The 22,999-nt window shown below is 45.8% G+C and overlaps 1 protein-coding gene across 3 annotated transcripts in view; it reads left to right on the top strand.

Moving 5' to 3' along the window:
• BID (BH3 interacting domain death agonist) overlaps positions 1-22,999 on the top strand; it is a 47,971-nt gene that overhangs the window by 11,841 nt on the left and 13,131 nt on the right. For 2 of the 3 annotated variants that reach the window (XR_003520127.2, XM_027595406.2), the window contains exons 2-3: positions 17,591-17,666; positions 22,773-22,983. Coding sequence is in view for 1 of the 3 variants with exons in the window: in XM_027595406.2 (XP_027451207.1) it covers positions 17,655-17,666; positions 22,773-22,983 (223 nt within the window). In the remaining 2 variants the exon portion in view is untranslated. Of the gene's footprint in view, positions 1-17,590; positions 17,667-22,772; positions 22,984-22,999 lie in introns of those variants that run through there. The other variant, XM_035721893.1, reaches the window with a different exon arrangement.

Genomic DNA, 22,999 nt, shown 5'->3' with positions numbered 1-22,999 from the left:
TGCCAGATGGCCTCAGACAACACTTTTGGTGCTGCCTTCCAAAAACTGGACCCTAAATGTAGACAAAAATTTTTTCAGAATATGTTATTGCCTAAAACAGTCATTGAGATTTCTCAGAGTGCCCCTGTAAATCACAAAGGTCATTCACCTTCTAAAAAGAGAAATACTATAAAATGAATTAGATTTGTTTGAAGTGTCAGTCTTGTGAGGGCTGCGTGCAAAGAGCAGCTGTCGGATCAGAAGAGGTGCTTGCTCGGGCTTACCTTGGTTACGTTTGTGCAGATAAAATGTTATGAATGCAAATATTTCAGAAAACGTTTGCTTTATGGCAGTGCCTTTCTGCCCATATTATGTTTTTATTCTCAGGGGAAAGTGATGAAATTTGTTATGAAATAGTTATGTATCATACCCAAAAAGAGAATCTGTCTCTCTTCCATTCTTATATTACCAGTTGGAGAAATGAATTAATCACAACCAGTAAGTCTCTGCCACCTGTAGATGTGTGTGTGTGTGTATATGTATATCTCCAACAAAGGACAGAATTAAGGCCTTGTGGAAAAGGATTATACCAAGTACCTTAAACTAGTAATACTTAAAAAAACAGACTTCTGAGTTAGCATGGCTTCAACAACTTTCAGACGACACCAGTGCTCAGAGTCAGGATTTTCAGGGCACTTTTTACTCTGGATACTGACTGACAGAGCCATGGAAGTGGCCTGCTGGCCTCAAATGCTGCCAAGCACGATTTCTATAGGACACAACAAACCTGTGTGGGAAACTGTGCTGTGGGGATTGCTTGGAATATTGCTGAGGTTTCATTTCCATTTTCTAGATTACATGAGGAAACTCCTTAAGCTGCCTGTACTGTCTGTAACCCACAACAATTTAATAGACTCTGCTTTGCGAAACTGAAATGAAACATTTAAAAATGATACCTAGTTCTCTGCTGCCCTCCTGCCCCCCACCTCACTCACGTACCCTTCTTCCCTGCCCTGGAATTCCTGTGAAGTCTCCCTGTTTTGAAGGCAGACGCTTAACCATCAGGGACCTAGGCACCCCTTGTTCTTCCTTTCTGAAGCTGAATTAATATTCCACTCTACTGGGACACCTGAGTGGCTCAATCCGTTAAGCATTTCCTTCGGCTCAGGTCATGGTCCCAGGGTCCTGGAATTGAGCCCCGCATCGGGCTCCCTGCTCAGCCTTCTTCTCCCTCTGCCTGCTGCTCCCCCTGCTTGTGCTCTCACTCTCTCTCTCTCTGACAAATAAATAAATAAATCTTTTAAAAAAATATTCCACTCTATGGATAAAACCATGTTTGGTTTATCCATGCACCCATCTATGGACATTTGCATAGCTTTTGTAAATAGTACAGCTAGAACGTGGGTGTACAAATATCTGTTTGAATTGCTGTTTTTACTTCCTTTGTGTATATACCCAGAAGCAGAATAATATAAATTAAATCATATGGTAATTCTGTGTGTAATTTTTTGAGAAACTGTTACCAAACTCAGACTTGTTTGTGTACCGGATACACAGTAATCTAATGTCTGAGATACTGGCTTTGAAGCAAAGAAATCTTTATTATCAGAAGGGCAATCCAACGAGAAATCGGGATCATTTCCAAAGCTGAGTGACCCTGCTGAGCCTAGGGACAGCTTATATATATATATATATTTTTTTTTAAAGATTTATTTATTTGAGAGAGAGAGAATGAGAGATAGAGAGCACGAGAGGGAAGAGGGTTAGAGGGAGAAGCAGACTCCCCGCTGAGCAGGGAGCCCGATGTGGGACTCGATCCCAGGACTCCAGGATCATGACCTGAGCCGAAGGCAGTTGCCTAACCAACTGAGCCACCCAGGTGCCCCCCCCTACCATTAGGTTTCTACGATCAATGAGTAAACGGGGAGTAGGGGTAAAAAGGCAAAGTTAATGATTGATCATGCTGAAACATAATTAGGGAACATAACAGAATGTGGAGCTGAGTTAATAATGCAATTAATACAACCATAGTTCTGTTTATGCTCTCAAAACAGGTCCAGGCACCAAGTGTGTGGCCTCAAAACTGCCATACTGTCCTTTTTTTAAACAGGATATAATTGGACAAGCTGATAAGTGTAACCAGGGCCTTCCTTGGAATGTCATATTTCTGCATGATGCGCATGTCATGACAAACCACTTTTTACTTTATGGAGCCAGTGCCTACAAAGCCTTGCCAGGAGCCCTGCCCAGCCCCTGGCTGATAGGGCCTTAGCTGTACAGGGGGTTAGGAAGGTCATTTCCTGACAGGCCAGGGAATTTAAGATACTTGGTGGACCTGAATAAGAGAGGCAAGAGACTGACTATATAAATGGACAGTGGCCAGACCGTACGTAAATGCAGAACACATCACCTGCAGCAACCTACCCAGGAAACCATAACCCCTCCTTACATAATGACTAGCTCAGGAAGGCAGCGTGCTAGAAATCAGACATCTGTCTCTGGTGACAATCCAGAAAGCTAAAAATAACTTCTGTAACAATTGGCCCCTAATGGCCTTCATTAATAAGGCCTACTGTTTGTCCTTGCTTCCAACTTAGGACTACCCAGAAAAAAACAAATATGCACCCCTAACCAGTCACACAGGGTGCCACCAGCCTCCAGTTGGGGCACACCTGAAGTCCCCACCTTTTCTTCACTGTAAATCTTTCCCACTCCTCTGCCTGCCTTTGAGAGTCTGCCAAATTCAAGTGTCTGGATAAATAGCCTTTGTTCCCAGGTTGGGCTTTATTTCCATAGAGGAATTCACTCACATTTATAGGAATTGCCAATGAAACCTGGAATTGGTTAGGCTTGGTTTCCTGCCCTCAGGTCTCAAATAATAAGGTGTTTAAAAGTCCGGTCCGAGATTCCTTATGAAAGTCTCTGGTCAGAAGTTGATTCTGTGGCTTTAGTAGTTCAATATTGAGTGGCTCTAAGTTTGCAGAAGAAACTTTTATAGGTTTAACTGGTTAATGAACACTCTTGCTGTACTGATGTAAACTACCAAGCCTGTGGAATGAGACCAGCCTTTATTTATGTCAAAGAATAATCTTTGAGATGATTATCATAGGCAGGAAGACTGTCAGGAAAAACTGTGAAAGACTTTGAAATAGGAAATGAAAAAACCCAACCTGGATGTTCAAACTGTAGTCTTTTAGGTTTTCTTTGCCTTTTATTGCCTTTGAGTTATTTTACATCTTTGTAAGTTGCAGAAAACTGATACTAATGCAAATGATTGTTCATAGAAGTGCAAATGAGCTGTCCAGTGGAATACCTTGTGGATATTGACTAGTTTGGGGTGTGTTTGTAAATTCATTTCAGCTTTCCCATTGCCTGTGGCTATGGATCTTTGATTCCTTTGAGTGGTTTTAACATTTTACTGTTTCCCCCATTAAATGAGTTAAATAAAATCTTTAATATGTTCATTTAAGAAGGAAAAGAAAAAGAAAATCCACCTTCTCCAAACCCATTTTTCTGAGGAGGACACCGAGGCCCAGAAAAGTGAACTCCCTGTCCCTGTATTTTCCAGATAGCACTTTCTCTTCTGGATCCCTGGTCTGGGGAAAACATAAAAATACTTATATTTTCACAGATATACAACTGACCTTTGAGTTTGAACTGTGTAGGTCCACTTATATGCAGATTTTTTCCATATATAAATTTAGGCATTCCTGATGATTTTCTTAATGACATTTTCTTTTTTTCTAGCTTTAATTAAAAAAAATTTTTTTTAAGATTTTATTTATTTGAGAAAGAGAGAAAGAGAGCACATGAGAGGGGGGAGGGTCAGAGGGAGAAGCAGACTCCCTGCTGAGCAGGGAGCCCAATGCGGGACTCCATCCCGGGACTCCAGGATCATGACCTGAGCTGAAGGCAGTCGCTTAACCAACTGAGCCACCCAGGCACCCTAATTTTTAAAATTGTAAAAAGGTTTTATTTATTCATTTTATTTTTTTTTTAAAGATTTTATTTATTTATTTGAGAGAGAGAGAATGAGAGATAGAGAGCACGAGAGGGGAGAGGGTCAGAGGGAGAAGCAGACTCCCTGCTGAGCAGGGAGCCCGATGTGGGACTCGATCCCGGGACTCCAGGATCATGACCTGAGCTGAAGGCAGTCGCTTAACCAACTGAGCCACCCAGGCACCCCTATTTATTCATTTTAGAGAGCAAGAGTGAGAGAGCGGGGTGAGGGGCAAAGGGAAAGGAGAGAGAGAATCTCAGGTAGACTCTATGCTCAGCACGGAGCCTGATGGAGGGTCGATCTCAATCCTAAGATCATGACCTGAGCTGAAATCAAGAGTTGGACTCTTAACCGACGGAGCCACCCAGGTGCCCCTCTAGCTTACTTTATTATAGGAATACAATGTATCATACATATAACATGAAAAGTATGTGTTAATTACCTGTTTACATTATCAGTAAGGCTTTCAGTCAACATTAATAGTTCAGGGGCACCTGGGTGGCTCAGTTCTTAAGCCGCTGCCTTCTGCTCAGGTCATGATCCCAGGGTCCTGGGATCGAGCCCCGCATTGGGCTCCCTGTTCCGTGGGAAGCCTGCTTCTCCCTCTCCCCCTGCTTGTGTTCCCCCTCTCACTGTCTCTCTCTCTCTGTGTCAAATAAATAAAATCTTTTTTTTAAAAAAATTACTAGTTCAGTTTGGGGGGAGTTAAAAGTTATACGGGCGGGGCGCCTGGGTGGCTCAGTCGTTGAGCGTCTGCCTTCGGCTCAGGTCATGATCCCGGGGTCCTGGGATCGAGCCCTGCATCAGGCTCCCTGCTCAGTGGGAAGCCTGCTTCTCCCTCTCCCACTCCCCCTGCTTGTGTTCTCTCTCTCACTGTGTCTCTCTCTGTCAAATAAATAAATAAATCTTTAAAAAAAAGTTATATGGGCATTTTTGACTGCACAGGCGTCAGTGCCCCCCCAACCCCCACATTGTTCAAGAGTCAACTGTATATAGACCTAGGTCTATCTATAAAAATAGATATATCTTCATATATACTTAGCTGTAAAAAAGATGTAGATACATAAGATACATAGATATATATAGATACGGTGAAAATAAAGCAAAATCTCACTAACATAGAATCTGGAGGCCAGCAGGGGGCGCCATCATGTGCAGACCTAGTAGGAAGAGAGGGTACCTTGCGAGGGCCCCCCCCCAACTCTACTGCCCGAGCAGGAGGACTGATGAGAGGACAAATGAGCCCAGCCAATGAGAGACTGTCATAACTCAGCCAGTGAGAAGCCACTATACTTGGAGCTCCCCTTTTACTCCAGTGGACTTTTTGTTTATTATAACAGTCCTCCCGGCTTCCCCCTTTCCTGTCCAAGTGTTCTCCTTGCCGAGGACTTGCCTATGGTTTTGCCTAAGCGGTTTAATTTTTTTAAGGTGAACATCTCACACACACAGTTGACCTTTGAACAACATGGGGGTAGAGGCGCTGAGTCCCCCACTTCCAGCCCCACGGTCAGAAATCTACATATGACTTTTGACTCCTTAGAAACTTAACTGCTAATAGCCTACTGTTGACAAGAAGCCTTACTGATAACACAAACGGTCAATTAACAGATATCTTGTAGGTTATATGTATTCTTATAATAAAGTAAGCTAGAGAGGGGCACCTGGGTGGCTCAGATGGTTAAGCATCTGCCTTCGGCTCAAGTCATGATCTCCACGTCCTGGAATGGAATCTCACGGTCCAGCTCTTGGCTCAGCTGGGAGTCTGCTTCTCCCTCTGCCTCTCCCCTCTGCTTGTGCTCTCTTTCTCTCTGTCTCTCTCTCAAGTGAATAAATAAAATCTTAAAAAAAATAAAGTAAGCTAGACAAAGGGAAATGTTACTGAGAAAATCATAAGGAAGAGAAAATACATTTACAGTACTGTAAAAAATCTGTGTATAAGTGGACCCACGAAGTTTAAACCCCTGTTTTCAAGGGTCAACTGTGTATAGATAAAGAGATATCTTTCCCCATGGTCTTTTTTTTTTTTTTAAGATTTTATTTATTTGAGAGAGTGAGAGCATGAGAGAAAGCATAAGCGGCGGAGAGGGAGAAGCAGGCTGCCCATCGAGCAGGGAGCCCAATGCAGGGCTCCATCCGAGGACCCTGAGATCATGACCTGAGCCAAAGGCAGATGCTTAACCGACTGAGCCACCCAGGTGTTCCCCCTGCCGCCCACAATGGGTCATTTTTCCATTGTTCTTCCAGCTGCATGCACCGTGCCTGCACATTGAACGAGCTCAATGTGGGTTGTTGATTGATGAAAGCCATACTCACAGTCACACAGCTGGTTAAGTGATGGGCTGGGGTCATGCAGAGTTGGGTTCTCCCAGCATAATTGTAGCATGCCCCCCGTGTAATGTTTAGTAACCTTGAGGTCTGCTTGGTGGTTGGTGAGGAGGTGAGTGTGGTGGGGGGGACACAGGTGAATCTATGTTGGGAAGGAGAGGCCTGCCCTGCCAAGGTTTTGTCCTCATAAAACCTTTGTCCTTCCGGGGCACTTGTGTATACTTGCTCCTGCCTCCCTTTGGGCCAAGCGCCCAAATTGACTGACTTTATGGGATGGTGTTGGGCTGTTTTTTGGTGAACTTTGGGGTTTTTAGTTAATACAGGGACATTTGGTGTCCAGGGTAGGGCTCTCAGGCCTTAGGAAAGGGGATTGGAGTCTGAGTAGACACACATCAGGTACCCACTGTGCTTATGTTTCTCATGGAAAACAGGCCCAGAGGTGGGCACCAATTTGCCCCACACCCCAGCCTTGGGCAGCTCTGCAGGTGCTGTGTTCCCTGCCTTCACTGGGCAGCCTCCAGTCTCAGCCTTGACTCTGAAAATTGAGGTGGAAGTGCCTTCTTTACAGGCATGTCATGAAGAATAGAGAGAAGCCACAAGCAGAGATGAGCCCGGCACTGTAGCTGGTGTGTTCCGATGTTGTCAGTATGTGGTGGTTGCCGGGGTCTTGTAACGAGTAATAATATTTGCCTTCCCTGCACCTCAGAATCCTAGACTGATAAGGGTGGGGGAGAGAGGATCTCCTAGAAACCAGCCGTGCGGAATCTCAAGTCCCAGGCTGCATCCATCATAGGTGTGTCTCAGGACCGGTGAAATACTGGCTGTGAACAAGCTAGGTAACTGGAAAGCCTCGTCCAGGGGGAAGCCAGTGGCTTGCTCTTTCCCGTTTCCATCTACCTTGCCATTTTCCTGCTGGATCTCAGAAAGGAGAGGACATCAGTTCTTGGCTGCTTGAGTTTTCCTTCTTGCTGGCAACTTTGGTTAGGAATTGGGGTTCGAGGATGGAGCCATTAATAGCACAAAGCCCTTGAGGTTTTCCGTGGGTCTTCACTCCTGTACGCCTAGTCCTGCTAACAGCTGACAGCTGACTCCTTGAGTTTCTTCTTGAGTAACAAAGCAGTGAAGCCAGAGGTAAACCAGATGCAGGCAGACACTCTGCCCTGAAGGTTTATGCATCCGCCCAGGCCCTGCTCAGCCAGGCGTGGGAGTGCAGCCCCCTTTCCTAAAGACCCCCATTGGGCCATACATCCCCGGGGTACTGTGGCAGTGACCCTGAGGCCTGTGTGACCTGGGCACAGCCCAGCTGAGCTACAGTCCCTGTTGTCTCTGACCACTGTGAGGCCTGTGCATACGCTGAATTTTCACATCTATCTACTTTGATTCTGGACTTAGTAGGAAAACACCACACCAGGGTATTCATCACAGCCCTGTTTTTAATGGTGAAAAAATGGGAACTATAAATGTCCAGTAATAAGGCATTAATTGTATTTTGGGGTATATGTACAGTAGAACAGGGTTTTCAGCCTCAGCACCGTTGACACTTTGGGCTAGAGAATTCTTTGTTCTGGGGCGTGCCCTGTTGTAGGATGTTGAGCAGCATCCCACTGGATGCCAGTAGCACACTCCCCAGACAACCAGAAATATCTCCAGACACTGCCACATGTTCTTGGGAGGGGGGGAGCAAAGTCATCCCTGGTTGAGAACAAACCTCTGCAAAATAAAACATTTTTTGAAAAATACCTATTGAAGCGGAAATACCACAATTTGAAGGAAGACAGAGTCTACCTGAGGATGTGGATGTGTGTATTGTTAACCTTAAATAAAACTGCCAGTTATTTTTACCAGTGAAAATAGGTTTATTTAGCAATAGCAAAGAATTGCAATTTGGGACAAGCTAGCCATGCCAAAGCCATAGGCAAGTCCCTAGAACAAGGGAGAGGAACACTCTTTTATGGAGGAAAGGGGGAGGTTGGGAGGGCTGTTAGAAACAAAATTTCAGTGGATGAAACGGAGTTTGAAGTATAGTGACTCTCATTGGCTGGGCTGTGGGGGGAAGCCTACCTACCTTCTGCAGTGGTAGTTAAGTAGTATCTACTGGCAGGGTGTGAGAGCGCCCCCTGCTGGCTTCCTGACTCCATTCTAACCAAGGTTTCCTTTTATTAATTTTCACATTTTCCCCTTTTTTGATCACGATCTTTTTTGAAAGCATTGCTGATCAAGAGTCAGGTTTTCTGTATGTAGTAGTTTTGTTCCTTAGTGCCTAGAAGGACCTTCCCTGGTTGTCATGTCCTACTTGGGAGGGAAAGTGCGTAGCAGTTGGAAATCCCTTAAGGCCACGGTTGATAACGAGGGTTAGGAGGGAGAACTGTCTGGCACTTCCCACCTGTAGTCTAATTTATCAAAATGTAAGCATTGGAGATCATCTTGAAGCACTGAACCAGCATCATGTTACTGGGCACATCATTTTTAGAAAGTTTGACAGACAACAAAATACAAAACTTAAAATTCAATTTTAATTTCTGTTTGAAGAAGTAAAATGAATTCCAAATTGTATGATGGTTCTAAGCCAGGACTCTAACTCTGAAAGTAGCCAGCTGAAATATTTATTGGCACTTAATTCTGACATCAGGGAGAAATGTTCTCCCTACAAAGGCATGCCTTCTGCAGTTTCTGCTTGTAAAGGGACCAGGAAAGGACAATATGGGACACAGCTGGGTACAGCCAGAGCATACTGAAAGATGCAACTGAGCACACTTGGGAAGATTCAGTGCAGGTGTAAAAATACAGCCATAGCTGTTGGACTTTTTGCAGAAGAGCAAAACTTAGGTGAAGTTTTAAATCAGTATTGTTATATCTCAGAAGAGCTGTTTGGAATAAAATGTTTTATCGATAATATAGCCTGTGAAGTTGCAAATTCAGAGACTATTAATTTGTTTTGTTGTTGTTGTTGTTGTTTTTAAGATTTTATTCATTTATTTGACAGAGAGAGACTCAGCGAGAGAAGGAACACAAGCAGGGGGAGTGGGAGAGGGAGAAGCAGGCTTCCCGCCGAGCAGGGAGCCCGACGCGGGGCTCGATCCCAAGACCCTGGGATCATGACCTGAGCCAAGGCTTAAAGACTGAGCCACCCAGGCACTCCTGGAGGCCATTAATTTGGGTAAGAATCCAGAGTCAGTTAATAGTTTAGGTAAAAGAAGGCTTTTGTGAATTCTGAGTCTTCTTAACCCTTCAGAAAAAGCAAGTGAGAAATGAGTCCCAGAATCATGATGAGGTTGTTTCCAAAAGGCCATAATCAAAAGAGGAGGTTTCCCCCTCTCACAGGGGCTGGGAGATGCAGGTAAGGACATTATCTTTCCACGAAAGAGAGAGAAGCAGTAGTGAGAAAAAGGTATACAGGCCTGCTCCAGACCTCTTGGAAAGCTGTCTCACCCGGTGGTGTCTGCTTCAATTCCAGAACTTCCCTTCCAGGTCAGCAGGGGGTGTGCAGGTCGAGCCAGAGTCTGGTGCTTTCTGTAGATGTGTTATGTGAATCCAGAAGTCTTTTCCCTGGAGTCTGATGGCTTAAGAGTCGGTTAGCAGTCTCTGATAAGGTCGAGTCTTTCTGGAGGTGTCTTTTCCAATTGACAAAATCTCCATGGTACAAGATGTGATGCTTCAGGTGGCCAGCTCCTGGGAACGCACTGGGAGAAGATTGCATTACCGAAGCGTGGGTGTTTTTAATAGAAGCAATTAGGCCTTTACAATTTTGAAGTAGATCTCCTTTTATCAGCTGTGGATCAGAGGAGGCAGGGGCCAAGTGTATTGGATGTCCTGCAAGTATCTCAAAGGGTGACAGTCTGTGATTTCCTGTAAGGTAGATCTGAGATTTGGAAGGACTGGCGGCAATGCTTTCTGCCAAGGTACTTGGAGGGTCTCTACACATTTTGCCAGCAGAGTCCTGATACTGCTGTTAGTATATTTGACCAACCCTAAGGATTAATGGAGGTATGGACAATGAAAGTATAAAACCAATCAAATAGCACAGACTTGTTGAAGCACCTGATCAGTAAAATGGGTTCCCTGTTCACTTTGAAGTTTGAGAGGGTTCCTCAGATAGGGATAATCTTTTTTTTTTTTTAAGATTTATTTTATTTGTTTGAGAGAGAGCACAAGCAGAGGGAGAGAATCTCAAGCAGACTCCATGCTCAGCGTGGAGCCTGATGCGGGGCTCAGTCCCACGACCCTGAGATCATGACCTGAGCAAAAACCAAGAATTTGACGCTTAACTGACTGCACCACCCAGGCACCCCAGGGATAATCTTTTCTAACAGAAGTTTAGCCACAGGAGAAGCATTTGCCAGTGTAAAAGGGAAAGCTTTCGGTCAGTGAGAAAACATACAAGCATGACTAAAACATTTATCCCTAACATCCATGAGATGGGGAAACCATATAAAAACCATCTAAAAACCTGAACAGCTTTCCTTGGATTGTACTTTGGACGGGTGGGACAAGTGAGGTGGACAGTTTTTGTGGCCTTATTAATATTTTCCTACCAGTACTGGTTCATGAATGCTGTCATTTTGTCAGTAGATCAACAGTTTTATGCATGTACAGTGGTGGATAGAAATATTAGAATTTCTGGTAGGGCCAGATTATTTGGTCCAAATCAGAGTTCTCTCTTTATCAAACCATTGAACAATTATTACATTTCCAATACTGTTTTTTTCCTCTCTGGGGTCAACTGAGTGTCTCTGGTCAGTTTTTCCAAATTATCATTGGTGAGAACATCCCTTTGGAACATGACAGAGGTTTGGCTACCGGTTTCCTTGAAAGCGTGGTTTTTGTTTTTGTTTTTTTTGTGAAGCTGTCTGTAAGGTGGCTTCCTTTGAATTCTAGGGAGTTGATCTGGAATGCCCAGGAACCTTAATAGCCAGAGCAGCCAGTAAAAGTATGGCATCCAGTAAAGTATGGACATAGGAGCCTTTTAAAATCGTATCCCCATTGGAGGCAAGGATACCTCGTTGTTTTCATAATATTCCAAAGTCACGAGCCACACCAAAGGTATATGGGCTATCGGTATAAATGTCTGCAGTTTTACCCTTGGCTAAGGTACAAGCTTGAGTAAGGGCGTGTAACTCCGCCTGTTGGGCTGACACAGCCAGGGGTAAAAGTGCTGCTCAGTGACTTCAGAAGGAGTTGCAGGCAGTAGCACAAGCAGCATGGTATTTACCATTCTCCTCTTCATCAGTGGAAATACTGAGAAAGCTCTGTATAGATCAATTCCAGTGAAAAAAATCTGCTTTCAGTGGAAATGGATCTCAGTAGCATATATGGGAGTTAGGGACGACAGGGTGCCGTGGGATAACAGTGTTATTTATTGCTCAGAGGTCCTGGACTAACTTCCATCCTTGGCCCCTGGGTTTTCTCACAGGTAAAACAGGGGCATTCCAGGGACTAGTGTAGGAAGTAATGAGGCCTGAGCCTTGTAATCTGTTATGGGCTTAATGCCTTGAAGTGCGTGGATGTCTTTGTTTATATGATGTGGATTAATGCCGAGGAGAGGTTTTGAGGGATCTCTTTGAATCTTGATGGGAGGTGCGCTGTGGCTTCTGCCAATTATCTATCCATTGAAGATTTTGTCCATAAAGAGGAATGTAACTGATCTGATAGGAGTAAATGATCAGTGTCTCCAGACTCAGCTATAGTGCCATCAGAGAAGAAACAAAAGATGTCAAAGGCTCATCTAATTTTTCTGGTTGGCTGTTTTGATTACTACTAACAAATTCTAGAATTATTTACCCCTTTTGGGAGAAAGACATTCCTGCCTGATACTTTTCAAAAAAAAATCTCAGCCCAGCAAATGAATAGCAGTGGAAGAACGAAGGAGAAAAGGGTGTGTATCTCTGAAAGGGTCTAGACAGAGGGAATAGGTTCAGACACAGGAATGTGTTGAGGTTTATGAGAGACCCCTACTGTTTGAGCTGTTTTAGTACTCTGCGGGGGAGGCTGCATTATAGCAGTGGGGTCCAGCCCCGAGAGTACAGCTGTGGTGTCAGTACGGACACAGATTAATTCCTGGTCTGCAGAGTGGTTTCTCGGAGCCAATTAAGAGGGAGGATTGGGAAGAGCCCCTGTAGTTCCTTGGAGCCTCATCATTGGGAAGTGGGATCCCGGGAAGGCTGGCGATGGGGTTAAAGGCTCCTGAAGTGCTTAAGTTTGTAACAGTCTTTTTTCCAGTGTCCTGGCTCTTTGCAATAACAGCAGAAACCAGGAGGTTTTTGGTTTCAGGAGCCTTCATTTGCCGAAGTTGAAAATTAAGAATTTTAGCGGTCTTTCTTTTAGGTGACTTACCTGGATGCCAGCCAGCTGCTCTGGCAAATTAAATCTGGAGCGTACATAGTTTCTCATCCCGTCCTGGAGTTTCCCATTCCACCCTTTTTTTTTTTTTTTAAGATTTTATTTGAGAGAGAGAGAGAGCGAGCGAGCATGGAGCATGAGGGGGGGAGGGTCAGAGGGAGAAGCAGACTCCCCGCTGAGCAGGGAGCCTGGTGGGGACTCGATCCCAGGACTCCAGGATCATGACCTGAGACTGAGCCACCCAGGTGCCCCATCCTGGTCCTTTTTAACTAAAGGAGAAAAACTAGCCCATTAACAAGCAATTAAATGCTACCCATGTGGATTCACATCCAAAGGAAGACCAGAACTTTCTTTAAAAACATTTTGGAGTTGATTGTAATAGTCATGAACAGGTTCATCAGGCTTTGTTTGCAAACCTGAATTTTATTCCAGGGCTTAGGAAAAGCTACTGTAATTGCTTGTGAACATTTCCCAATGAGTTTTCTAGCACCTTGCCAAAAGTTAGGGGTTTGGTTATCTAAATCCCCTTCGGGATGTTCCCATCGGGCTGGTTTCATCCAATGTTTGGCCTGGCCCTCACCAAGGAGCATATGGACGAACTGATAAAAATCTGAGAAACCAGGTTGATAAGCTTGAATATGTTAAATTCTTTAGCAACCTATGGGGCCCTCAGTTACTTTAGGAAACTAACTATGGCTGGCAGTTTGGCCTTAGTTCAAGAAACATAGAAACTTGGGGTTTATTGAGATCCTCAGAAGAGTAAACTTTAGGGGCACCTGGGTGGCTCAGTCATTAAGTGTCTGCCTTCGGCACAGGTCATGATCCCAGGGTCTTGGGATCGAGCCCCGCATCGGGCTCCCTGCTCGGTGGGAGGCCTGCTTCTCCCTCTCCCACTCCCCCTGCTTGTGTTCCCTCTCTCGCTGTGTCTCTCTCTGTCAAATAAATAAAATCTTAAAAAAAAAACTATAAAGGGGCAAGTTTTAATAGGTTTAAGGGAGGAGAGAGTGGGGAGAGGAGGTTTAGAGGAAAAGTGAGGTTGGAAGAATAGAGGAAAACGGCACAACACCTGTGCTCGACAGGTGGCTGCCTCCTATCTGGAAACAAGGAGGGCGGGGGCTTCAGAAGCAGTTTTGACTTCTTTCAGCTGTTTGCCTCAGTTAATTTCAAAGTAGTATTTTGCAAAGAGGCAAACCTAGAATCCTGACATTTGGGAGCCTCAAGGTACCAATCAAAATAGACATCTAACTCAGTTTTTTGCCCTTTTTAGGGACCACAGCTTTCTAATTTAGAGTAAAACAAGTCTAGGGAGAAAAAGTGCCTCATAATGGCCATTGACGTTCTAAATTACTTTTAGTTAAGTCGGTCCATTTAGTTAGAAATGTACATGAGAAGGGAGTGTAGTTTTTAAATTTTTTTTAAGATTTTATTTATTTATTTGAGAGAGAGAGAATGAGAGACAGCATAAGAGGGAGGAGGGTCAGAGGGAGAAGCCGACTCCCCGCCGTGCAGGGAGCCCGATGTGGGACTCAGTCCCGGGACTCCAGGATCATGACCTGAGCCGAAGGCAGTCGCTTAACCAACTGAGCCATCCAGGCGCCCCGGGAGTGTAGTTTTTAAGCAAAAAAGAACTGGCCAGGGCCTCAGAAGAGGGGCATTTGTATGACTGGGATACCATTTCTTAGGTGTTTTTTGTTTCTCTAGAGCAAAAAGAAAAGTTCCTAAGCCGCAAAGTTTCAACAGGAATAGCCTGGTCCCAAAGGAGTCAGACTGAAGGCCAGCACAGTTCCAACAGAACAGTTGGTTCCAGAAAAGGAGTCAGACCAAAGGCCAAACAAGTATTCTCAGAAAGGACAAGGCCTTAAAACAGGTCCCAAATAAAGTCTGGAATGCCCAAGCATAAAGAGCGCAGAACTCGGAATCCAGGAGAAAACTTACCCTCAAACTTCAGGGTCAGTGAGAAAGCAGTGAGCCGGACTGGCTTCGTGGGTCCCGGCACGTGTTGGCTCCCCAGCCTTGCAGCTGGTGGGGGTGATCTGTGAGTCCCACTTCTGATCACCAAATAATGTTAACCTTGGAAGTAAAACTGCCACTGATTTTACCAGCAGCAGTGGGTTTATTCTGGAATAGCAGAGAATTGTAATTCAGGACAAGCAAGTTATGGCAAAACCATAGTAAATTCTCAAAACAAAGGAGAGGACTGCTGGGACGGCTGTTGGAAGCCAAAAGCCCAGGGGCGCCTGGCGGCTCAGTCGTTGGGCATCTGCCTTCGGCTCAGGTCATGGTCCCAGGGTCCTGGGATCGAGCCCCGCATCGGGCTCCCTGCTCAGCGGGAAGCCTGCTTCTCCCTCTCCCACTCCCCCTGCTTGTGTTCCCTCTCTCGCTGTGTCTGTCAAATAAATAAATAAAATCTTAAAAAAAAAAAAAAGCCAGAAGCCCATTGGAGTAAACGAGGAGTTCTGAGTATAGCGGCCTCTCATTGGCTGACCCATGCCAGTCTCTCCTTGGCTGGGTTGTTGGCTGGGGCAGGAGGAAAACCTTTCTTCTTCCTACTGGGGTAACAGGGTAGTGAAGTAGGGTCAGACTTATAGGCTGTGTTTCTTCCTGTTGGGTCTGAAATTCATGAGCAGTCGTAGGGCATGAGAGAGCCCCCCTGCTGGTCATGACTCCATTCTAAGCAAGGTTTCCTTTTATTTTCACTGTATCAAAGTCTGGAGGAAACAAATGTTTATGTGAATTCTTTCCCTTTTTTTAAAAAATTGATTTTATAGAGAGAGCAAGCATGGGCATGAGGGGGGGGAGGGGCAGAGGGAGCGAATCTCCAAGCCGACTCCCCATTGGGCAGGAGCTGTGGCCACAGGGGCTTCATCTCACAACCCTGAGATCATGATCTGAGTGGAAGCCACAGTTGGACACTTACCGACCGAGCCACCCAGGAGCCCCATATGTGAATTATTTCTTGAGAGAACAAGGTGGAGGCCAGGGTTCTCTTCACTGCACCTTTACACTGGCAATGACTTGTGGACATGGTTTGGCTTCTGTGGCCAACAGGGACATGTTCTATTTTATTCTTTGTCCTGATTCTGATAATGGCTCCGCCTCTTGCCTCCTGTGCGATGGAGGGCCTGCAGATGGCCCATAATGCAGCGTCCTTGTTGGTTCCCTGTCTGTCCAAGTACACGTGAGTCCTTCGCTCTTAACCGGCCCCCCCAGCCATACCCAGCGTGGGTGTGGGCTCTTCCAGATTTCCCAGTGTGAGGGTTGGGGTACAGCCTCTGGCTTTGCATGACCCCTGAAGGCCGACAGGAGCACCTGAGACCGGGAGATGGACAGATCTAAGAATAATTGTGTCCCGCAAGTGTGCGTGGCCGCCTGGTGGGGGAAGGCACGTTTCCTATCAGTGCTGATCTTGGCCCCCTTTTCACTTGCCTGTGGGAGCCTCACCCTTGCTTCCTATAGAGGAGTTGGTTGTCTGTTCTTGTTTTTTATCTCCTCTACATTTAAGAACCAAGATAAAATTGCCAGATTTGGCTGTTTTTTATCCTACAAAATGACCATGTCATTTGGTTCAACCTAATATTGTGTGTAAACCACACATACACAGGCAAATACATTTTAAGATAGTATTATATTGTTGAGACTGTTCTGTAGAAACCATTGTTCAGGATCGCTCATCCTTTTCATGTTCTGTATATTCCACTTCATGGGCATAATCATTTTGAACTCAATCCCCAGTTGCCTTTTGTCTGGTCAGTTGTTTAGGAGGATTTAGTTTGGAATAGGTGCCATAGAGGAGCTTTAATCTTTTGTGTAATTGTCAAATTTACATTCTCTTTCCTTCTTTCTTTCTTGGCCACTGAATGCTAAGAAAACATTTTACTTTCAAAGCTTCTTTTTCTTTATATACATTTTATAAGAGCTCTTTCTATATGAATGCCATTGAAACATGTGGCCTGTGGGGAGAACTGGTCTGCCTGGCTGTCTCTTACTCCCCAAACCTTATTCTCTCATCCAAGTAAGACAGGATCAGCAAAGTATACTACCCACTTCTCAACTTAGTTGTGTGGAACAGAAGAGATAATGTGAAGGCTCTGAGAATGGTTGTACGCTGAAGGAAGGCTTGGGTAGTGGTCATATTAGTAGTCATAGTAATAACGAGAGGCCCTAAAAACTTCTAGGTATACTTTATTAGCTAACTTTCTTCTCTCTTTTTTAAGATTTTTATTTATTTGAGAGCGTGCACTGGGGCGGGGGGGGGGGGCGCAAGGAGGGGCAGAGGGAAACCCAAGCAGACTCAGCACTGAGCCGGAGCTGGTTCTCAAGGTGTAGTTGAATATCCTCCTGAAGGGTGGAAACCATGTGATTTTTCAGTTTGGTAGCCAGAGGGCCTGAGACACGGTAGGCTCAGCAGAGATGGTAACTGTTTGGCCAAAAGATTCCAGTAGCACCTTTTGTTCTATCTCATGACCCTGAGATCACAACCTGAGCTGAAACCAAGAGTCGGACACTTGACCACCTGCACCACCCAGGTGCCCAAGCTAACTTTATTCTTGTAGGAAATGCGCTAATGTAAGTATTTGCCTAGAAAGAATTCATAAACTAGACTGCCCTGATTTGCCTGATCAATGAGGTCTTATCCGTGAGCTCTGGGTGGGAGAGCTGAACTCTGAGGTTGGAGACCGACCCTGGGGAGCTCTCAGTGCTTTGGCAAGTCTCTGAGATGAGGAAAACTCCAGAGTCGGCTTGGTTGCTGCCCAGGCTCCATGCTGAGAAGGGAGCAGCCTGGGTGAGTGTGGTTGGGGTGGGCGAGGTGTGAGCTTGGCTGCTATGTCTGGAGAGCGTCTTAGAGCCAGGGCCCAGGCTGGCTCCCTCAGTTCTCTCCTGAGGGTCCCGGAGGGGGTGTCCGCGCAGGGAACAGCTGCCTACCCTGTGTGTATGTGTGTCCTCTTTCAGGCCGCTGACTTGGGACACCCACAAAGCCGGAAGCAAGTTGGAGCCCTGCCAGGCCGCCTGTGCCATGGATTCTAAGGTCAGCCCTTGGGCTTCTCCTGGAGAAATGCTTCGGGAGGGGGAGTGAACATGCCCGAGGCCAGCTTTTTCTTTGTGTGTGTGCCGTCAGTGTGGGACCCCGCTGGCCCCTTTGACAATGCTGCAGGGAGGATCCTCACATTCACAACTTAGAGGAGCACAGTAAAGAGAAGAGAACAAAGACCTGTCTTGTCTCCTCGTCCACTTCCCTCTACCTTGGGCCTGGTCGCTCCCCGGAAGGGCAAGGCAACTCTGTGGTTCAGGACCTTTCAGAAGCTCTAGAGTTCTTGGAAGTGATCACCCTGAGGTCATATAGGCCATTCCCCTGGCTTCAGCAGGATGGTACCTAAATTGCCTTCTCTGTACTCACCTTCTAACTGGCTGGAAGAGAGAATCATGGCATATCCAGTCAAAAGCTCTTTATTCATCTGCTTACTAATAGTCTTTCTGCTTCCCTTCTCTGCCAGCTTCTGTAGAGGCCCCAGCCCCAGGGGCTCCTCTGTGTGCATGCTGTGTGCATCAGCCTTTTGTTCTCACTGGCCATTGGGGAAGGTTTCAGCAAAAAATCTAAGGATTTGGTGGTTAGTAAACTTGGTGGCCCACCGTTTCTGGGTCCCTAAACATAGCAACACCTGGCACCTGGCAGGTTCTCAAGGTGTAGTTGAATATCCTCCTGAAGGGTGGAAACCATGTGATTTTTCAGTTTGGTAGCCAGAGGGCCTGAGACACGGTAGGCTCAGCAGAGATGGTAACTGTTTGGCCAAAAGATTCCAGTAGCACCTTTTGTCCTGATAAAGATCTATTCTCAGTATCCAAAATTCCTTTATTTGGTGCCATTTAAACCTGCCCATTCTTGTCTTATACGTGTATGTATGTATGTATGTATGTACGTATTAAGATTTCCTTTAGTTTTTCTTATAGGGCAGGTCTACTGCTATACTGTGGTTTATCTTATTTATTTATTTAATTTTTTTTAAGTAGGCTCCACAGGGCTTGAACTCATGACCCTGAGATCAAGACCTGAGCTGAGGTCGAGTCAGATACTTAACCAACTGAGCCACCCAGGCGCCCCTATTTTATTTCTTTCTTTTTTTTTTTTAAAGATTTTATTTATTTATTTGAGAGAGAGAATGAGATAGAGCATGAGAGGGAAGAGCGTCAGAGGGAGAAGCAGACTCCCTGCTGAGCAGGGAGCCCGATGCGGGACTCGATCCCGGGACTCCAGGATCATGACCTGAGCCGAAGGCAGTTGCCCAACCAACTGAGCCACCCAGGTGCCCCTATTTTATTTATTTTTTTTTAAAGATTTTATTTATTTATTTGAGAGAGAGAATGAGATAGAGAGAGCACGAGAGGGAAGAGGGTCAGAGGGAGAAGCAGACTCCCCGCTGAGCAGGGAGCCCGATGCGGGACTCGATCCCGGGACTCCAGGATCATGACCTGAGCCAAAGGTAGTTGCCCAACCAACTGAGCCACCCAAGCGCCCCATTTTATTTATTTATTTTTTTTTAAAAGATTTTATTTATTTATTTGAGAGAGAGAATGAGATAGAGAGAGCACGAGAGGGAAGAGGGTCAGAGGGAGAAGCAGACTCCCCGCCGAGCAGGGAGCCCGATGCGGGACTCGATCCCAGGACTCCAGGATCATGACCTGAGCCGAAGGCAGTCGCCTAACCAACTGAGCCACCCAGGCGCCCCTTTATTTATTTCTTTTAAGTAAACCCTACGCCCAAGTGGGGCTCGAACTCAGGATGCCAAGATCAAGAGCTGCATGCTCCACCTACTGACTCAGCCAGGCGCCCCCATTCTTGTCCCCTTTAACTTGCAACTCTTGTGTCCTTTCCCATATGGTTGAAATGTCTGCATTGAGAACCGTGTTGCCATGTCACACTGTGTGGCGCTTGAACTTCCCCGAGTGCTTTTGTCCACCTTGTCCATTTCACCTGAAAACCCTCCGGGGGAGGAAGGGGGACAGAATTACCCCCAGCATTTTCTCTTTTTTTCAACTTCAAGGTGAGAAAACATAGACACATGAGTTGCCCAGTGTCCCGTGGAGCTGGGATTCACAGTGAAACACTGAGCAGTTTCCTCTTATATTTCAGAGTTTGGCCCCCATCACAGTTTTCATCCTGTTGTAGATTTTTCTGACTTTTTCCTTTTGAGGTTTTTCCAGTTTTTAAAAAATTGTGGTAGAATACATAGCATAAAATTACCATTTTAACCTTTTTTAAGAACACAATTCCCCAGCAGTAAGCACATTCACACTGTGGTGACACCATCACCACCATCCACTTCCAGAACTTTTCACCTGTTCAACTGAAACTCTGTCCCCTTTAAATACTAACTCCCATCCCTGTCCCCATCCGGCAGCCCCTCTCCACTCTCTGTCTCTGTGAATCTGACTACTCGCGGTCCCTCAGAGAAGTAGAGTCAAGCAATATTTGTCCTCTTATGTGTCTGACTTACTGCGCTTAGTATCATATCTTGTGTTTGGTTTTTGGTTTTTTTGTTTGGTTGGTTGGTTTTGTTTTACTGTTATGGTACTGTTCATCCACATTTTAGCATTCTTTTTTTTTTAATTTTTAAAAGATTTCATTTTTTTTTATTTGAGAGAGAGAGAGCACAAGCAGGGGGAGCAGCAGAAGGAGAGGGAGAAGCAAGCTCCCCGCTGAGCAGGGAGCCCGATGTAGGGCTCCATCCCAGGACCCTGGGATCATGACCTGAGTTGAAGGCAGACGCTCAGCTGACTGAGCCACCCCGACGCCCCCGTTTTAGCACTCTTCTTTGTTTTTTTTCTTTATATTTAGAGAAACAAAATAAGGGCACTTGATTTGGATTTTTTTTTTTTAACTGTTTGTATGGTGCTGTTTTTGCCAGGTTTGGGCACCTGGATTGTTCCAGTTTCTCAAAACACATCAGATAGCTTTCCATTTTTTTCTCTACACTGAAACTGATTTTATAGCACGAGAGTTACTTTTGCATTTCTTTTTTTCTTTTTTTAAGATTTATTTGAGAGAGAGAGAGCATGAGTGGGGGCAGGGGCAGAAGGAGAGGGAGGTTGATCCCACAAACCTGAGGTTCATGACTTGAGCCAAAACCAAAAGCCAGTCGCTTAACCAACTGAGCCAGCCAGGTGCCCCTTGATCATTTCTCTTAATATACTTTTTCCTGTGATTTAAAAGGATAAATAGCTATCAAATCTTGCATCTTCTAAGACATCCATTTCAACTTTTATCACTAGAAGATCAGAAAGAGTCACAGTTGGGCACCTGGGTGGCATAGTAAGTTGAGCGTCCAACTCAGGTCATGAGATCCGGCCCCATGTTGGGCACCGTGCTCAGTGGGGAGTCTGCTTGAGAGTCTCTCTCCCTCTCTCTCTGCTCCTCCCACTTGTGCGCGCGCTCTCTCTCTCTCTCTCTCTCTCAAATGAATAAATCTTTTTTAAAAGAAAAAGTCATAGTCATATGAAAATATTGTTTGTCACAAGCTCTATATGTTCTTGGAATTAAATACTATCAGCTCTTGAGCCTACTTTCTGATACGTGGTTCAGTCTGACCTGTTCGTGACCTGCCCATCTGAGAGTGTCTGTCCAACTGCTTTATAACCAGCTGGTACTGAGCATTTGAGTGTGTGGTGACTCAGCCCACAACCTTGCCCTAGCCCTCCTTTCTTCTCTCCTAGCCAGGACATCTCCTTGAGGTAGAAATGAAGGATATTTTTGAGTTTCTAAGCTGTCTTTTGCTGCCTGGCCTCACCATACCGGAATTGTAAGGATTCGATCCAGCAGAGCTTTTACATGATATTCCCCCCCCCTTTTTTTAAAGATTTTATTTATTAATTTGACAGAGACACAGCGAGAGAGGGAACACAAGCAGGGGGAGTGGGAGAGGGAGAAGCAGGCTTCCCGCCGAGCAGGGAGCCCGATGTGGGGCTTGATCCCAGGACCCTGGGACCATGACCTGAGCCGAAGGCAGACGCTTAATGACTGAGCCACTCAGGCGCCCCTATTCCCCCCTTTTAAGAAATAATTCTGGAGAAGGAAAGGCTGAATAACCATACATAAGCACCTTGTTTTATACATTTCATTTATTTAAAACAATCTGCCCTCTAAAAACTATCCTAAAAGGTTTCTGAATTTTTTAAATGAAAAATATTCAGGACTTAGAAGACAAATAAATGTTATCGGCACCTTCATCTTCTGCTGAGCTTCTCTTACAGCCGAGTGTGTGTGTGTGTTACATTTACCTGGGAGATCTCAGTATCCCTAGCTTTCTGGATGATTCCCTCTTTCATCCTAGGTCTTGGCTTGCTCTGAGCACAGCTGGCTGCTGGTGGTACAAGCACTCACCTTTGTTTGCCAAGAACACTGACCCAGGTGCAGTCAGTAACCCCAGAAACGTCCCTCCTGGCTCCCAGAGTGCATATGCTGAGCTGAGCTCCCGCAGCAAGTGGTGCTGGCGGACGGAGCTGGCAGGCAGAGCCCCCAATCCCTTGCGTTAGAGCGGGAGCCATCCTCATACAGCCGGATTGTGGTTAAGGGGCATATACTCCCAAAGCAAGCCAAGCCTGCCCAAAGGGAGGCATTATCTGCGGTCACTACTGCCCAGGATTTATGGAAAATCAGCTGGTTGCACAATACCATCTTAGCCCACAAAGATTATGAAAAAGAAAGAGCTTCTAACTGCTGGATGCATAGCTGGTAGGGTGGGCTGAAGTTGCTAAAGGATACATGGGAGTTAGCAGAAGCATGTGAGTGTAAGGATGTAATGATGATATTTGCTGACTTCCCTAAAACAGCCTTTGGAACCTCCGCCTCCGAAAGCAAGCTCACCTCAGCTCAATGTTTTCAGGATGTCATGCAAATGTCTGCAGAATTGGAGCTTTTTCTTTGGCACCTACTGGGGGAACTGCTTGAAGCAGGCACTGCAGACTTGGCCTCTGCTAACTGGGTCCTCTTGCGCCCACAGGGTCATTTGGACATCTTAGGCCAGTAAGATATTTCAGGCCCAGCTGTCCCCAGAGCCCTTCCGCCAAGCTCAGCTGCAGACAGGGCCTCTGGCCCTGGATCGGGTTCCTACACATCTCCCTGACTCCCTTTTTATCTTAGGTCAGCAGTGGTTCAGGCCTCCAGGATGAGCGCATCACAAACTTGCTGGTGTTTGGCTTCCTCCAAAACTGCTCCAACTGTAATTTCCACAAAGAGTTGGAGGTGCTGGGCCGTGACCTGCCCGTGCCGGCTTACCTGCAGGGGGACCATGACGATGGGCTGCAGACAGATGGCAACCGCTGTACCTACTTCCTGGCAGGTGGGGAGAGAGGTAGGTGTTTGGCACA

This window comes from Zalophus californianus, chromosome 9 (assembly GCF_009762305.2).
Source record: "Zalophus californianus isolate mZalCal1 chromosome 9, mZalCal1.pri.v2, whole genome shotgun sequence".
In the NCBI taxonomy this organism is placed as follows: Eukaryota; Metazoa; Chordata; class Mammalia; order Carnivora; family Otariidae; genus Zalophus; species Zalophus californianus.
This window is presented reverse-complemented; position numbering and strand designations above follow the sequence as displayed.